Raw genomic sequence first — 18,512 nt, forward strand, 5'->3', positions numbered from 1 at the left:
AAAAAAACAAAAAAAAAAAAAAAAAAAAAAAAAAAAAAAGAAAAGCATCTTAAACACTTAGGATTAGTCATTCAGGAATGTAGAGAAATATGCATAGTAAAAATAAGTTCATACTTACATATTTGTGTATTATTACTTTGCCTTTTCACTCAGTGTCTACTTTATTGGCTTCAAAAGAACCTCATGAAGGTGCATCAAGTGAGATTGGTGGACCCAGGGATTGTGCAATTTACATTTGATAAATATTGTCAAATTTTCCATCCATAATTGCTTCTGTAGTTGTACTTACCTATCTTCGTTAAACAGAGAGTTTATACAGATAAGTACTAAACACATGAATAAACTCTTTCCATAAAGAAAAATGCAAACCTTCAAAAAATGAAATGTTAAACATTAATAGCAATGAAATAAAATACTAAAATGCAGAATAATTTCTTCATGATAAATTAGTAAAATTAATGAAAGTACACTACAGTATAACTTCAGCTTGAAAATATTGGCTATGGTGCTGTAAAATTGGAGAGTCATTTGCTCAAATTCAACCAGGAGAATATGGTGAGAAACAGTTTAGTAAACTGAGAAGATTAGGGTTATTTTAGTTCTGGGTTCTTAGAAGTATATCAGAGTTAGCCAGTTGTTCTTTAATCATGGGAGAATCATTTTTCTAATACATGCCCTAGTATTTTGCACGTTCTCATATGCCTCAGCTCTTCCTGAGAATTAAATGATATTAAGATTTTTAAAAATTATGCTTCTTTGTAACACTTAGTTGTATATAATATATAATGGTTATATGTTGAATTTAGGTGGTTTAATCTGGAGTCTTTAATGCCCTGTTCTATAATTTTATTCTGATGAGCTGGGGTTGGAAATTATGGTTCTGGTGTCAATCAAGCAAAAGAAAAGATATACCAACTAGAAGAAGTAAGTGGTGATAATATACATTACATTTTTTTCTAACATCAACTAATTTGGCAACATTATCAGTTCTTCTGTTATCTAAGTATATTTAATAGTGAAACCAGGGTTCACATTTTGTATTACCATTTTACTTACTGTTTAATTTTTTACCTTACGTGTATGGTATCTAGTTGTTTTATAGGACCTTTTAATCAGTTACCACTTGGTCAGAGTGGTAATATTGGTGATAGTGTGATGATAGAGTTAAGAGTAAAGGCTGTAGTAATAACAGCAAAAACTTCAAAAAGCTTATGCTGCTGCTACTGTAATGTTTTTATGGATAAACCTAAAACTAAGTCAGGTAGTGTTGTTCTCCCTGTTTTTCAGGTGAGGAGTTAGGAAGTTTACATATATCACCCACCATCATTTTGCTCACAGATAATTTGGTGGGTAGTCAAACTACCCAGTTTAATTCTATAGTCCACATTATAGTAGCTATATAATATTACAGGACTCAGTGATGGTGAACCTACGGCATGCGTGCCACACTGGGCTGTTTATAATCATTGAAAGTTCTAAAGGTTCACCATGACTGTTACAGGTAATAAAAAATACTTCATGTTTTCTGTTTTAGAGTCAGATATTTATCTCCTGTCAAAAATTTTACCATAATAGTTATATTTACAGAATATAATATAAACACAGTGATTATTTAATCTTCCAACAATTTTGTGTTGTTTTTTTCTTTTTAAGTTATGCTTCAGATAAAAGGACTCCCATTCATAGTTATCACAATGGTAGCAAATTAATCCCCCACCCCCTGGTCAGAAGTTTTCCACTTAATGGGTGGTTTACAAAAGCTTTCTTACTCACACATCTCTCCAAGGGAAAAAAAGAAGGGAGGATTACTCTTAGCATACTCATTTGTGTCAGATTGGATAACTGCATTTGACCTCGTCAGTGTAGCCTGCACAAGAACCGTTGTCATGAAATAAAGCACAATGTCCTGGGTCTGATGTGTGTGATTTTTTTTTAAGATTATGCATATAATTGCAGTCTTTTAGCTTGTTGTTTGTTTTTAGAAAGATATAAACAGTGGTTACCTTAGGGTAAAACAAATGGAGAGACAATGGACGACGGTTCATTTTATGTCTTCTCATGGGATTTGAATGCTTTATGCCATCATGTATTTTTCTGATTTAAAATATAATTAAAATTGCTTTCAGACTATAAATTTTTAATGGTGAATCTCTTTTATCTAAAGCGGCTATAAGCAGATGTTTCATGAGGAGGCTATTACATTTGCTCTGAATGTATTGTTGAAGAGGTTCTATTGTGTCAGCCTGAGGATAATGTCCTGTGAGACAAATTGCTTTTAAACTTTGATGCTAAAATTACACTTTTTTTTTCAGTATCTGGTTTGCTTATATTTATAGCTTTGTTTCAGTTTTTCTTTTCCAGTTGGGTTCAAGAAAACTTACAGCAAGGATTTATGCTTAACCACAAATAACATATTGGCTATATTTGTTTTTCTCCTTTCTAAAAATCACTTTTCTAAACCCCATTTTTAATGTGAGTTTCTATTAAGCAATTTCAAAACCAAGAACAAATAATCATTTGATTGCTTAGGATTGTGAGTTGGTTAGATTGTTTGGAATGGAGGAAAACATGTAGAAAATGTATAACTCAGCTTGGCTCTGTGCCTTAATCATATTGGGCTGTGTGAGTAGTTCAGACTCTGTTTTTAGGCAGAGGCAGTGACAGCTCTTTGTGTTGGTACAGGTATCCTGTTCCCATAGATGACAATTGCATTTCATAACACTGTGCAAGAGAGAGTTTAACCACATTTCTCCTCTAGAACTGTGAAGTGTCACAGTTCTAGTTATCTTTTTTTTTCTTTTTTATTGAGTTTATTGGTACTTTTTAAGTATACAGAGCAGTTACATTCATCATTGGGATCTTATACCTTTACATGCAGATCTTGGTTCTTATTTTCCCCCATAGCCCTGCCCTGCCTTCACTCCCTCCACACTCCCCAATTTACAATGACTTTGTTTCCATTTTTTTCCTTTTCTCATATTTTTTCTTGTCCCTTATTTCTTTCCCCTACCCTTCCCACTTCCCCTACACTTTTAGCCCTTTTCTTCCTATTTCACATTATCAGTTACATAATTTGGATCTTATTTACTCTAGTTATTTTTTTTATTTCTCCCCATAGACACATTTTTGAGAACACTGAATGAGTCAGTAACAGACGTTTATTAGGAAGCTCTCCTTAAATAATTTTAAGTTCTCATTAAGTGGTACACATGTTCTGGCTTTTGTCCTTTTTCTAAGACAAGAATGATTCACATAATAAAAATAATTGACCAATAAGAAACTACAACAACATCTATTTCCTTAATTGCCGTCAATTTCAGCAGCTTTTATCCTGGTATAATTCCTTGATAAAATTTTACATTCCTCATTTCTGTCTCTCCTTCCCAAAGGTAGCTCCAAATAAACCTTTGATTATCTGTTCTTGAATAAATGCAGTCTCTTAGTAGTGAATGATTTACATTGTTAATACTTTCTGACATTTTTGAGAATAGCCACAGACCATATTTACTTTATCACATGTGAGGTGGAGTTTGGCATTACAATGTGACCCTTTAAAGTGCTTCATTTTAGTAAGAAACTAATTTATCCTCAAACTAGGCTGTACAAATGTGGCAGATGAGTGGTAATGTCTGTCAGATTTTCAAAGTCGTATGAAAGGAGTTTTCAGGGCTCCTTTCCTACTGTTTTTAAAGGCATGTCCCACAGTCAGGTTTGAAAAACACTGCTTTACTAAAATTCAAAAAAACTTATTCTCAGGCCGGGGATTTAGCTCAGTGGTTCGGTGGCCTGCCTTGCAAGCGCAAGGACCTGAGTTCAATCCCCGGTACCCCCGCAAAAAAAATAAAATTACCTGTTCTGTATAATCCATAGCCCAATTGTACAAATTAGAACTCACCACAAGGCAAGTTGCCACCACAGGATAGTTGTACAATAACCTGTTTTTGTGAATGTAAGGAGGCATTATTACAAGCTGTAGTTGATATCTGTACTACATGACTTCAACAGAATGAAATCCTTGGTGATTAAAGCAGTCAGAAAGATTAAGGCAAAGTCTATATGAGTTTTATGCAGAGAAATGTAGACAGTGTTTTGGTTTTGGTTTTGGTTTTTTGGTTTTTTTGAGACAGGGTCTTACTATGTAGTTGCGACTGACCTGGAACTCACTGTGTAGTCCAGGCTGGTCTCGAACTCACAACAATCTTCCTATCTCAGCCTCCTGAGTGCTGGGATTAAAAGTGTGTGCCACTAGGCCCAGTTGAAATGTGAACAGTTTTGTATTTCCCTCAAATGTGTGTAATTCGTTAAGTTTAAAGTAAACCAAGCATGTGTCTTTTATAAACTCATGCTAGTGAATCTGGACTTCAGAATATAAATTCTGGGATTGAGGCAAAGTTTTGTTGCTATTGCTGCTGCTGCTGCTGTTGTGATTGTTATTTTTTAAATAAATTTTTATTTCATAAATTTTATTTCATTTCATTTTTATTTGAAATTTTATTTCAAGTCCCCTCCCCAGTGTACAAAAGCTTTGTTTCCATTTTTTCCTTATATTTTCACTTTTTTTCTAGTCGCTTCATTCCTTTCTCCCTCTCTCCTCCTTTGTTCCCTTTCCTTTAGTAATTCTGGGGATGGAACCCAAGGCCTTTTCACTGAGATGCACCCCTAACCCTTTCGTTTTTTTATTTTGAGATAAAGTCTCACTAAGTTCCTCATGTTGGGCTTAAGCTGCCACAGCTTCCCAGAGTACTGGGTTCACAGGCGTGCCCCACCATTTGCAGTTAGGAAAATTATTTTTCATTAACAGAATGATCTTTACTGGATGCAGATGTGCACATCTGTAATCCCAGTTACATGGTAGGCTGAGGTAGGAGGATTGGGAGTTCAGGCTAACATAGCAAGCATTTACTCACATAGCAATGTACATATATGTGTATATATATCACATGCACACACGTATATATCATATTCATATGTACATATATAGAAATAGAATAAATAGAAAAATTTTCTCTGCTATTTCAGAGTTCAAACTGAAGAGATATATAGATATATAGTTCAATTTTGAATAGGGGAACTTTCCCTCTCCTATTCCTAGCATTCCACGTTTTGCTCTTTCAAAGATTTTAGAATTTCTTATTGAATCATACTTTGTTTATGGAATTTTAGCTAAAAATGGTATCATAGTTTTTTTTCTAATATAAAAATACCAGATTCACTTCAGATGCACATCATTATGCTTTAACTGTAACAGATCTGACTTTGTTACAACGTACTGATATACTTTCGTACTTAAAGATTTTCCTATTTGTTTTTTTTATTTTTTATAATTGAAAGCTATCTTTGACATAAATATAACTGGATTACTTAGATAACTTTGTGCTTTACATACATGAGGGTGGACTTGTGCATATGAATTGATGGGAAAGGGGGAAACATAAAATGTAGAAAAGGAAGTAATTGGAACTAACTGATTTGTTGTAGAGTCCCAAGGCATGGGTATGATATGCACACTGTCAGATTCCATTACAGAAGCTGTTGCTATCTATCAAAACTGACATTAATATATCAGGGTCATATAACTGCAATTATATGAATGTTTATGGAGTTTAAACTTTGTGACACTTTAGATTTAATCTTGAAATTAAAACATTCATATAATTTGTAAACTTATTGGTTGATTAGATATGCAATTAGGTATTTTAATAAGGAAGATAGACTTCTTAAAATTCTTTAGGCATTTATGTGGTCTCTACCCATAGTGTTAGAATGTGATTTGCAAGAATTCCTAGCTGAATTTTTCAGCACAGATGTATTGCGTATCCTTGATACTCTTTAACATAGTTAATAGATCCCTAACATTTTCAACTAAATATACCCTATTTTATATTTTAATAGGTGTTTGATAATATTGTTTTTTCATAGAGACATAAAATAATGGTGGATTTTAATGGCTATACTTCATGTTTTATCATTCTGGTTTTAAAAGCTCATTAATATGATTTAACTTTTTCTAATATTCTAAATTCTAAAAAAATAGAATAGTTTTAAATAGGAAGTCAAGAAAGTGTACTTTTATCTTTAAAATATTTATATTCTTTTTGATGTAAAATTCTAAACCTACTTTTACTTTATAGCATCTGCCACAAAGAAACTTTTTATAGTCAAAATAACATTTTATATTTCATTGTATTAATATTACATGTATTTCTACAGTGGACATTACAGGATTAAACAGACTACTTTTAGGCATTACAAACGTTTCTTAGTAGCTTAGGGCAGATATACGTTTTCACTAGTAAATTCAGCATGATGTCATTTATAATGAATTCTTTAAAATTTGAAAAATTTTAAGTTCTGAGAAGCTGTTATTTACAAGCTTGTTGTTCTTTATAGAAAATTAGAATCCTACTCTCCAGGAGGCCTTTGGCTTCTCACATTGTAGGAGTTTATTCAAGAGGCTGCAGACAAAATGCCTTATTTCTCTATATACACATTTTCTCTCCATACTTCTCCCCCTTTTTTTTTCCTCTCAATGTCTTTGTTCCTCTCCCTCTCTTATCTACCCAAACCTCTATCAGAGCCTTCATTCTAAAATACAGTAATGGATGTTTTGATTTGTTTAATTTTTGTTTGTTTTTTAAGTAGTAATTTTTGAACATCTTTGTTCAGTAATTTCCTCATTGTATTATTAAGCAGCTTTGATTTACATCCTTGATCATAAAGTTATCATGAACAACATTGTCAAAAGTCTTAGTGAGCACCATATGCTGTAGCCAGTGTTTATTGCTCAACTGTCTTTTCATTATCTCTGTCTGTAATGAAAATGAGGCTGAGATGACTTTTTTTTTTCTCGTGTATTGATACTGGCACATAGTGTACTGTCTATTCCATGAACCCTAATATACATCCTATAAACATGTGTGAGATTGATCATGGCTGTGTGAGACTGATCCATGGTTGTCCTCAGCCATGGGTGTTTGTCTGTGTTGGGTTCAGAAAGAGACTAGTGGGTTAAAGATAAAGTGTGAAAGCAGAGGACTTAAAGAGATTTTAGTCAGAAAATGAGTGAAACGGTAGGGCTTTCTCGAATGGCTCCCTAACTGGTAACTTGTGACCTAAAAGAAATTTTTTTTTCTCCTTTCTCTCATTTTTATGGAGAAAATGGGCCACTGAACCATTGTTAAGTGCAAAGAGACATACAGTGCCCCCTACTTCTCCTAATAGTTACAGGACATTGATAAAGTAACTTTATGTTTTTTGTGTTAATCAGTAAAGAGATTTTAAAACTAGACCTGGCAGACTCATGCTTTCCCTTGAAGTTTACTTTGCTGTTTGTGTGTCTGTGATAGTCAAAAATTATGTACTGTAATCAACAGGAGAAAAATTTATGTAGACTTTTAAACTTTAACATGATAGAGCATATGTATTAAAATATAAAATACAAAAACAATTTTTAATAGCAATAATAATAAGAAATAAGAAAATAATTCTTATTTCTTTTTCCCTCATTCAGAGATTCACAACAAATATGAATTCCCCCGCCCTTTGTTACCAGGGATCGAACTCAGAACCTTGCGCTTGCAAAGCAGGCAGCAGAACCACTGAGCTAAATCCCCAGCCCCTGAACTTTCGTAATTTTTCTTTTGCTTTTCGTGTTTTGGGGGCTTCTTTGAAAGGAGGATTAAAAAGTGAGCAAGAAATTGCTCTGAGTTTAAAAATTGTCATCTGTACCTTAAAAATTTTTTTTCTTGGGCCAGGGATTTAGCTCAGTGGTTTGGTGGCCTACCTTTCAAGCGCAAGGACCCAAATTCAATCCCTAATACCAAAAAAAAAAAAAAAAAAATTTTTCTACTCAACAGATTGAGGAACATAGATTTACATTTTAAATTCTGAAGTTGGTCCCTGATTTCAAAAAACTTTCAGTGTAAACATGTGTTTACACATGTGACCACACAAAACATATACACAGTAAAATATTAGAATCACAAATAATATATTTGCTCATTTTTTTGTCATTGCCTGAAATACTCTTTGTCTGCAGAACTCTTACCTTTGAACAGTATAGTTCAGAAGTCCCTTCTTATCATTTAAGTTTTGTTGTTAAATGTATCATATTGTTACATTAGCATTTGTATGCAGATTGCTGTTACTGAAATGAAATTGCAGAAAGATGTAAAAAATGTAAGAAGGAAAATGAGTTTTTTATTTGTACATGTTTGCAATACATAATGTTTGTAATTTGTGTGGAATTGGTTCAATAAATGGATAAAGAAAATGTAGTATTTATACACAAAGGAATATTGCTCTGCCATAAAGAAAAGTATTTTTTTCTAAAGTGAATAAACTGATGTAACTGCCACCCACATTAAAGTGTAGAATGTACTACCTCAAGATTTCTTGTTATCCTCTTTTGCTACACGTTTTTTTCTCAAAAATAACAAATACCTTAGCTCTTAGCACTTTATTTTCAATTTAAAAAATTTTTTTTAAATAAATGAAATTATGTGTGTCTGGATTCTTTCACTTAACTTTAAAACTATCAAGTTTTTCCTCCATGTTGCTGCATATAGTTTAGTAGTTTGATCATTTTCATTGTGTAGCATTCTAGTGTATAAATGCGTTATGAATTACCCATTTTATCATTGGAAGACATTTGCTTTTTTTCCAATTTTTTAGTACTATAACATACTTGAACAAACCACCTGGGTTCCCAGCCAGCATATATATGTTTAGCTTTAGAATATGTTACTAAGAAATTTCTCACTGTGGTTATATAATTTTATATTATTGTTATTGGGTTTTTTTTTTGAGAGTTCAAGTTATTCTATGTCCTCTTTAAATATCTGAAATTTTATTTCCCTTAACCCTCTATCTTCCCCCTTCTTAATCTCCCCTCTCTCATGCTTTCGGTCTTATCTTTTTTTAATTTTTATATCAATATAAAAATAATATGATTTTCAGTTAATTTCTTGGCTGATTGGGTTTACTCAGTATTACACATAGTAGAACTTAGTTACATGTCATAATAGCATTTATGTACTCATCTTACTGTTTATTATCAAACATATCACATTTTAAAATTTATATATATTTCGACCATTTTGTGGGTTTTTGTAGCAATGGCCATTGAACCCAGAGCATCACTCATGTTAGACTAGTACACTACACTGAACTACATCCCCAGACCCTGTTTATTATTTTTGTCTCATGGAGAATAGTGTTGTAATTGCACATGTATATGTTTAGGAGAAAAGTTGTTTTTAGGTCTCCCTTGACTTATAGTCAAGTACAACAACTATGTTATGTTCACTTATCACCCTAGGTAGAATGATCTGGTGAAGGCTCATGAAACAAAGTTTTAGAGGAGTGGAGGTGAAAGGGATTTATTCTTGTTAAAACAAATTGAAATTTTTTATTGATATAGCAATTGTGTTTTGATTTTGAATGATAGGTAAAATTTTATTTTTGTAAAGTTTTAGAGTACCATATGCTGCGATGAAATTTTTAAAGTCTTGGAAGCCAAATATACAATGTAGAGCTGTTCATTGAAGTGGAACAATTTTGAATGCTGTGAGCAAGACTTCAGGGACCAGTAAGATTGTTTGAGATAGGGGTATAAAGTATTAAGAGAATGTCATTAGGACCTGAAAAGTAAGGGTGTGTGTGTGTGTGTGTGTGTGTGTGTGTGTGTGTGCGCGCGCACATGTGTGCATATCTCTGTGTGTATATTTCCTTGTGTTTGAAACTGAGAGAAGCCAGAGATTTGAAGCCTTCTGGTTGGGAAGGCGAAAGTAATAAATTCATTTTATAAAAGACATGTGCCAAATATAGTCTTAATGTTTAAAATATAAATAAATGATTGACAGAGTTACTTAGTTGGTAAAATTTTAAAGCTTATTATATTTAAACATTGGTATTTCTTATATATATTGTATGTTAAGGTAGAACCCTGTTATTTTCTATTTGAATTAAGTAGTATATCCTTTTAATTACTATTTTTGGTTTATGGGTTTTTTTAATTTTTCACTTATGAATATAAATCTCTAAAATTATATCCTTTTAATTACTATTTTTGGTTTATGGGTTTTTTTAATTTTTCACTTATGAATATAAGTATCTCTAAAAAACAAGAACTTCTTTGAAAAAATTTATCTATAATATTTTGTATTAAATAATTTTAATTACATTTTCTTAATATTATCTCATAACAAGTTACTCTGTTTCCCCACTTTCCACCTTACTTTTAATTGAAATCCATAAATTATATTTTGTCACTAGGCCTTTCTTTTTGAAATTTTTAAAAATTTGGGTTCAGTTTACAAAGAATGAAACATACACTTGTAAATATCTAGCCCAGTGAGTTGTGACAAGCTTGCAAGCCACACTCCTCTAACAATACCTAACAAGGCATAGAAAAATTCTGTCCTTTTAAAATAACCCCTTCTGCTTTTTTGGTTCCTTCTTTAAACACTGGCTTAACTTTTTTCATATCATTCTAACTCCATTCTTTATCAGTGAATGCTGGCAACATAAATCATTTTTTCATCTCTCCAATAGCTATTTGTAGAGTAAAAAATATAAAAATGTATGGAGACCAATGTAATTTCTTCTTACAAATGCCAAAAGGCTGGATTGTAGTTCTGATCTTAATTCTAGAGCTGATCATCTGCTTATAACTCCTAACTGGCCTTTTTACCTCTTGAATCTTTGCATTTTCCATTTCAGAGAGAGCATTAAATCAGTTCAGCCCATTAATATGCAGGTGAAAAGAAGGAACAGAATGTAAAATTCACACTCAAATTCATTCCTCTCATAGGCATTCTTTGGCAAGGAGCTTTGTGATCTCATAGTTCTTAGCTCAAAAATCAGAAGACTTCTATTTGGGATAAGCCTGTCAGTACTTGGATTCAGACACAACATTCTTCATTCAGTGAACAATTTCTGGTGTGTTTTAATAAAGGGTTTGCAGTATTGTCCAATTATTGGATTATGCAAATAATTATAAAGGTTCAAATAAAAATTTTACTGTTTTTCTCTTCCCTCCTAAAGAAGAACATGCTTTACTTTTAGAAAAGAATAATTAAGAAGTCATGAAATATTTATCAAAGCAAAGTACATAAACACATTTAAGGAAATTTTTTAATAATGTTTAGATGAATTATCAGATAAATTGATTCTCAAGTTTTAGGTCTTTTAGTTTTGCTGTTAACTTGATAAATATCTTAAAATTGAATATACCACATTTTTAGCATAATGATGATATATAAGCATCTAACGTATGCCATGTTCTGATGGAAAGGCTAAAATTGGCACAGTTTTGAATATTGATTTTTGTTTCTGAGGGAATTTGTACTTACACAGAAAAAAATTTAAGTTGACAGTAAAAATATTAACAGTTCACTCATAACTTAATACAAGCGCGGATGCAAATGTCTTGCATCTAACCTAATTCATTAAACAAGTCTGACACTATTTTGTATTTCAATTCAGGAACCTAAAGTGTAGTAAAATAGTGATATAAACAAAACCATTTCTTAATGTGCTAAAAGTAAAGTACAGAAAACAAAATACTAACAAGAATTCTTAGGATTTGGTGGTGTAGCTTTATGACTTTTGATTTTATAATTTAATTATTACCACATTACCTCTCAAATATAATAAAAAAGTGCTGATATAATATTCTAAGTCATGTGAGATATATAGCTAAATTGTACTTACTATGATTTAAGAATGCACTTTATAGTTCTTTCAACATAATTTACTACTTTTAAAATACCTTCTTTATTTTATATTTTAATATGCTATTATAGTTTTGGAAAATTGCTCCTTTTTAAATGTGTGGGCATGTTTTTCAAGGGCTTTTAATGAAAATGGTTGTTAATATTTTATCTTGAGTTGTTTTGGGGGTTTTTTTGTTGCTGTTATTGTTGTTGTTGTTGTTGTTATTGTTGTTGTAGTTGTTGTACCAAGGATCGAACTCAAGTCCTTGGACTTTCAAGGCAGTTGGTGGCATCACTGAGTTAAATCCCTGGCCCAATCTTGAGTTGTTTTGATCCTATCATTCAAAGTATTTAAGTTTAAATGCATTGTAATATAATAAAAGAGATATTAATGTACAGTAAATATATCATGCTATTTTGTAACTCAATATACTGTTCTTTACATTTAATTTTATTAGCATATGTTTTCTGTAAAATTTGATCTGATCTCAACGTTGCCATTTTAGATTTAATAAGATGGCTGTGTATCTTGCTTTTATAGTGCTTCACACCTTAGATGTGCATTGCTATTTCATTGCTCTCTGCCAATTAATACTTTGTAGAATTAGTTACTAAATTTTATAGTTGATGTAGTTCATTTCAAAACAGTAGCATTTATTTTGTGAATAATTCAGCAGATCGTATTAATCAATTTGAATTATACATTTCTTAAGAATTTATTAACCATTTGCAATCTCAATAAGATTGTTGTAACCATAAGTGGTTTTCAAACAAATGTGTTGTAGTATTAAAATATTGAGAATAACTGACCCCTAACTCATCTGACCCCTGCAAAGCATAGTTGAGCTATTGTTTCTCTTGAATCCTACTAACTTGATATACTAAGAGAAGCATTGGATTGGATTTGCTACCCCATCTATTCTTTGAATTATTTACATGTGGGTTTATCTCCTAATGTGACATTGGTATAGTAGAAAATATAAACTTTCCATCCTTTTCTTCTACATCCTAAACTGTAACAGCACATTAAAATACAAAGTAAGAAAGATATTTTAAAAGTAGTAAATTATATTGAGAGAACTATAAAGTGCATTCTTAAATCATGGCTTAAATCATATGATTTTAGAGGATCAAAAGAATTTATTACGTAAAAAGTAAGTAGACATACTCACAGCTTTATCATGTGGTCTGCTTTTATGAAGTCTACATAAATGCTATAAGCCTGCTTTTGCTCTGATTCCTCTGATCTCCAGCAACTCATTGTTTTGATTGTATTTGTCAGTTATGTTTTATTAAATCTATCAGTTTTTATTATAAAGTAAGGTATATGCAAGTTGATATTAAAGGACAATTTTTTAGAAAATGTATAGCAGTAGTAGTTTCCTCTAGATTTGAATAGGCTTAACACCTATGATCTTCCTGGAATTAACTCTTGTTTTTTTCTTTAATTTCCTTTTAAAGAAAGCATCTGTTGCTTATTAGCCCCTTTTTAAGGACAGATAATGAATGACAAAGATCATTATCAGTTATACTTTACAAAGTTTTTTTCACATTATTAAATGCTTTTTAAAAAAACTTGGATAATGTCTGCTGTTCACACTACAATTTGCTGACAAACTATCTTCAGGATCTTTAAATAACAGCTTTAAATTATACCTTAAGGAAAGACCTTCTTAAATTGACTTTTGTCTTTTGTGAGCTTGATGTCCTTCTGGGATATTTTGAATACTTTTTATATGATCTATACAGAGATGGCAAAAAATGTTACTTTTTAAATAAAATTTTAAATTTAAATAATTTATGGAATTTCCCTATTAATTTGATTTTTTTTTGTTGTTATAGATGCTTGTGACCACACCAGAAAAATGGGATGTAGTAACAAGAAAGAGTGTTGGGGATGTTGCCCTTTCCCAAATTGTAAAGCTCCTTATTCTTGATGAAGTCCATTTGCTGCATGAAGATAGAGGGCCAGTGTTAGAAAGCATAGTTGCACGTACTTTACGGCAGGTAAGAGGAAGAATTTTGTAATTTCATATTAGAGACATGAATAAGTTTTTAAACTTAAAATATAGCATTTAAAGGAAACACTAATATACATTGTTCATGGGTATAAGACTACTTTGGTGTGAAGAAATCTTTAGCTATTTCATATTCATATTAAAAATTACCTTTCTTCGAAATCTTATTTTACAAAAGTCTCTTTACCAAAATACATATTGGAAAAATTCTATGTTAAACTTGTGTTACACATCTAGGTCTAATATTGACTTAAGAAAAATTAAAATATAAAACATAAAAGAATGTTTAGATATTCTTTTCTCCTTTCTGAATCCCCCCGCCACTCCCCAACAAATCTGGACAGGAGCATCAGTTTTTCAGCACAGTCTTGAAGTCTGCTTCTTTGACTCTTCATATGTCAAAGTCTTTTATTCATGTTCTCTTACCATTGTTTTCTTCTTGAAATACCTAGGCCTCCATGGCCAGTTATTCTTTCATCAGTAACCTTAACTTACTTATCCTCTGAATAGCTGGAGAAATTTCCAGTTAGTCAAATGAACTATAGCTGCACCTCTAGTCAGACTGATGATCAGTAGTGCAGAAGATCACACAGAGATTTAGACTAGTGTCAGTATTCATTCTTAGACCAATGTGCACTATCTATCAACTCTGAATTCCCTTGGATTCCTGGGATTGCCCTGTAATTTCTGTGCCACTTTCCTTATTTCTGTAATGTGACCATTTCTAAGCTTCATCAGTCCCCTTTATTACTCTTCCTAACCCTGTTACACTTCTTATGTGACATCACATTTTATTTAAGGAAATGGAATCCTTCATGCTTGAACTCACTCGATCACCACCCTTCTTCCTGTCCCTGTCCAGAAAAAACCCCAGCCTCTACTCTGTCATAAGTAGACCCATCATTGTACCCCTTGGCCTTTACTAAAAGATCCCTACCATGTTGCACCTCATCCTTTCACTTTCTAAATCACCCGTTTTTCCTTCTCCCATGTCATTACTTCCTCTTAGTGAGCGCTGTTGCTTCAGCTTAAAAGAATTACAATGTTCCTTTCATTGCTACCAAAAAACCCTCCCTCAAATCTGTCCCTCTCCAATAACTTCTGCTTAATAAAGTTCATTGCTATCTAGTTTCCCAAAATATTAATCTGTGCTCATTACTAATCTGTCTCTATTCTTTTTTTAATTTTTCAATCACTGCATTCTTTTCATTAGTTGAACATCAACTTAAATAAGACTTTTACTGGGATTACCACTTAACTAAAAGATAGTTCTCAAACTTAGTGTTTTAACTTTAATGTTATTAACTTTTGATATATAATACTACATATCATTTCCTCAGTCTTGGACCTTTTTCCCCTTTGGTCCTGTGATGTCACCCTGACCTGATTTTTCACTTGATTTTTTTCCCCTCGTCTTAGCTTTCTGCTCATTCTCAGGCTCTCTTGTCTCTTATTTTCACTTTTGAAATATTTACATTCTTAAGACTCTCTTGTCATTCTAAATACTTGAGAAAAGAAAGAAAATCTGTGTTCCATTTGGATATGTAAATATTCTAACCAATGAAGATACTACCTGAAAAAGTTAAATTGTAAGTGATTAAATTAATCTTTAATCTCACAGTACTTAATAGATTTTAATTAATGAAAAAAAAAACTTTAAAACTATAAAAACATTTTATAGTAGGTATAATAATACTTAGACATATGGAAAATGCTCAAAAGGAATCCAAATAGGTGTCTTATCAGATTACCAAAAATGAAAATGAAGTACAATTTGAAAGCATCCGCTAAAATTGACCCTGTGTTTTTACTTGTAGAAGTCTAACCTATGGAAATAATAGCACAAGTTTATAAAGATATGTTAGTACTAATATTCATTGAACCTCTCTTTTTAAAACAGTGTTTTGAAAATGATTCATATATTAACAATAAATCTTTAATAAAGTATAATATATTCTTGCAGTGAAATACTACTTTGCAGTATTTAAGAATGATGTAGAGCCATCCAAACTGGGTTTCAGAAATATCCACGTTAAATTTTTCCCTAAAAAAAAAACCTGTCCTGTATTGTAGCATAGACCTCTTTCTGTGAAGAAAACTGCACACTGTATTTATTAGTATTTACATTCATTATTTCAGTTAATGAACATGTGCCACTTATATGCCAGCTACTTATTTCTAAGTTCTTGAGATATAGCAGTGAACAAAAACACAGTTCTTTTTTTTTCTCATTGAGTTTATTGGTGCATCTTAGGTATACAGTACAGTTATATTCATCATTGGGATCTCATACCTTTACCTGACAGGTCTTGGTTTTCATTTTTTCCCCTTAACCCTGCCCTCCCTTCACCCCCTCCTCCCTTTGCTATTTGCAAATACTTTATTTCCATTTTTTCATTTTCTCATATTTCTTGCTTACATTTAGATCTTAGGCTAGCACAGAGTGAGGTGTATATACATGGAAAGACATACAGTTAGCCAAAAAATGATTTCTTATAGTAGAGATAACATGGAGGGGCATTTGGAGATATGTTCACTTTTTTCATAAAAACTGAAAGTATCTATGTGTATCTACTATATATAAAATACAAAGGGTTTAAATCACCAAAATAGATTTATAAAGTCAGAGATTTTAGCTAATATTTATATATTAGCTAAAATATAAAAATAGTTTCAAGAATACAGATAGTTATGAGATAAGATAAAGCATAAAAAAAGTCTGAAACTGCCATCTCTACTGCTCAGGTCCTTTCCTGATTTTGGCTAATAGTTTACACATGAGATCTCTCAAAAAGGAGTATGCAAGTCTTGTTTTACATAAAAGAGAGCTATTTTTATCATGAAATATTTTGGTTTTATACCTTGATACTTAAATAGCTTGATGACATTTTTTAGGGAGCCATGCTGTATGAATCCTACATTCCACATTTATTTACATTGTACCAGCTAGAAGACCACATCCATTCAGCTAAAAACATTACACAGATAAAAGCTTTCATGTAATAACGGATCATATATTTGCCAGTTGTCATTCATGTTTATAGGGAAATTTAGCAATGACATCTTTTTGTCCTGAGTACCCCCTTTAGAATGAGAACAGCAAATGTGGTCATGCTAGTAATCCTTTCTGTATATATGTACACACACTCACAATATAATGCATAATGTATAATATTTATGCTTTATATTTATGAATTATTTATAAATGCATAATCGTATAATTTTCTGTATATAATTTATGATGTAAACGAGTGGTGACAGACCTTTGGCACACATGCTATAGCAGGCTGTTATCATGGGAAGGTCTAAAAGGTTTACCATCACTGATAAAATAATATATTACAGGTTTATTGTTTAATATGTAATATAATTATATAAATATATACTGTCTTTTATTATGCAGTATATTATATAATAGTGTCTTATTAATTGTTCCCTTACATTTTCATCTCTTATAATATAACCAAATAATAATTGTATAGCTTATCATTACTCTGCTCATAAACCTATGGGAACTTATTGTTTGTTATCCTAAGAAAAAATTTTAAATTCCTAAACTACATGTTAATGACTGTAAGTCTTTGTCTAATTTTTTTTTTAACTCAGGACTTTGTGCTTGCGAGGCAGGCAGCTCCACTGAGCTAAATCCCGAGCCCCATCTTTGTCTAATTTTAATTTTTACATTGCATTCATCTACCACTTAATTCTAAAACCATTTCATTTTTTTCCTTTTTTATTTACCAATACCACTGACCCTGTTTTCCAGGTAAAAAAAAAAAAAAATTTACTAGAGGAAGAATGTACTGCTGGTTAATGAGAGTAAGGATTGTAAATGCCAGATAATATAGTGCCTTCTTTCTTTAGCACATGACATATCCCTTGATTGAAAATCTGTTGTTCTGTTGAACCTGTCAAATACCACTTCTATAAAGTGTTTATAATGAGTATGAATGTCATATTTTCTGTGTTCTCTCTATGCTCCCTTCTTTACACATTTTTAGCATTTATCAGTCTTCCTTATATTTTTATAATTTGCTGTAGATAATTCTCTCTTCATATAAATCCTTCTCTAGATTTTAATCTCCATGGGAAATGGTACATCTGATTCTTCTCATATTTCCAAAGTATGTAGTGTAGTGCTGGTAATTATCTTTACTAAAAAGCAAAGTTCCTGTTTTTTATTTTTTCCTGTGATCATCAGATGTTCCCAGGAGATGGCAGTATTTCACATCATAATTCATTTGAAACTGAGGTAGAATACTGATCAGAAGCTATTCTGTAGTGGAGATTCTGTCCACGATCTGAAATTGCATGCTAGGCTAGGGACCAAATTCACAAATACACCTTTACTGATGAGAAGAAATTTGAAAAAGATAAAAATTTTTAAAGTCCTAAATCTTTTGTACTTAGCAATATTGAATACTAATTGTTTGCTTAACTAACTCTACTTTCAATGAGTAGGGAGACTTTTACCAAATTTAAATTTTGTACAGTGGACTAATTTTAGCCTTTATGGAATAAAGTTCTAAAATATGCTACAGTACAGGTGAAATTTAAAGATACTTTGCTAAGTAACTTGGAGACAGAAAAAGACTATATGATTTCACATGAGGTACCTGGTATAAGCAAATTCATAGAGATACAAGAGAAATTATCAGGGCTGGAGGGAGGGGGCTTACTGTTTATTGAGTATAGGCTGTTTCTAATGATGAAAAAGTTGGGAAATGAGTAGTGGGCATTGTGTCTAATACAATTGAATTACACATTTTAAAGTGAT

The 18,512-nt window shown here is 31.7% G+C and overlaps 1 protein-coding gene across 5 annotated transcripts in view; it reads left to right on the forward strand.

Annotated features, from left to right (window-relative positions):
• Ascc3 (activating signal cointegrator 1 complex subunit 3) overlaps positions 1–18,512 on the forward strand; it is a 295,426-nt gene that overhangs the window by 101,332 nt on the left and 175,582 nt on the right. For all 5 annotated transcript variants that reach the window (XM_010607172.2, XM_010607175.2, XM_033763469.1 and 2 more), the window contains one exon: positions 13,560–13,724. In XM_010607172.2, the coding sequence (XP_010605474.1) occupies positions 13,560–13,724 (165 nt within the window). The remainder of the gene's footprint in view (positions 1–13,559; positions 13,725–18,512) is intronic.

Source organism: Fukomys damarensis, unplaced genomic scaffold (assembly GCF_012274545.1).
Source record: "Fukomys damarensis isolate Sample0158 unplaced genomic scaffold, DMR_v1.0_HiC HiC_scaffold_14, whole genome shotgun sequence".
Lineage (NCBI taxonomy): Eukaryota > Metazoa > Chordata > Mammalia > Rodentia > Bathyergidae > Fukomys > Fukomys damarensis.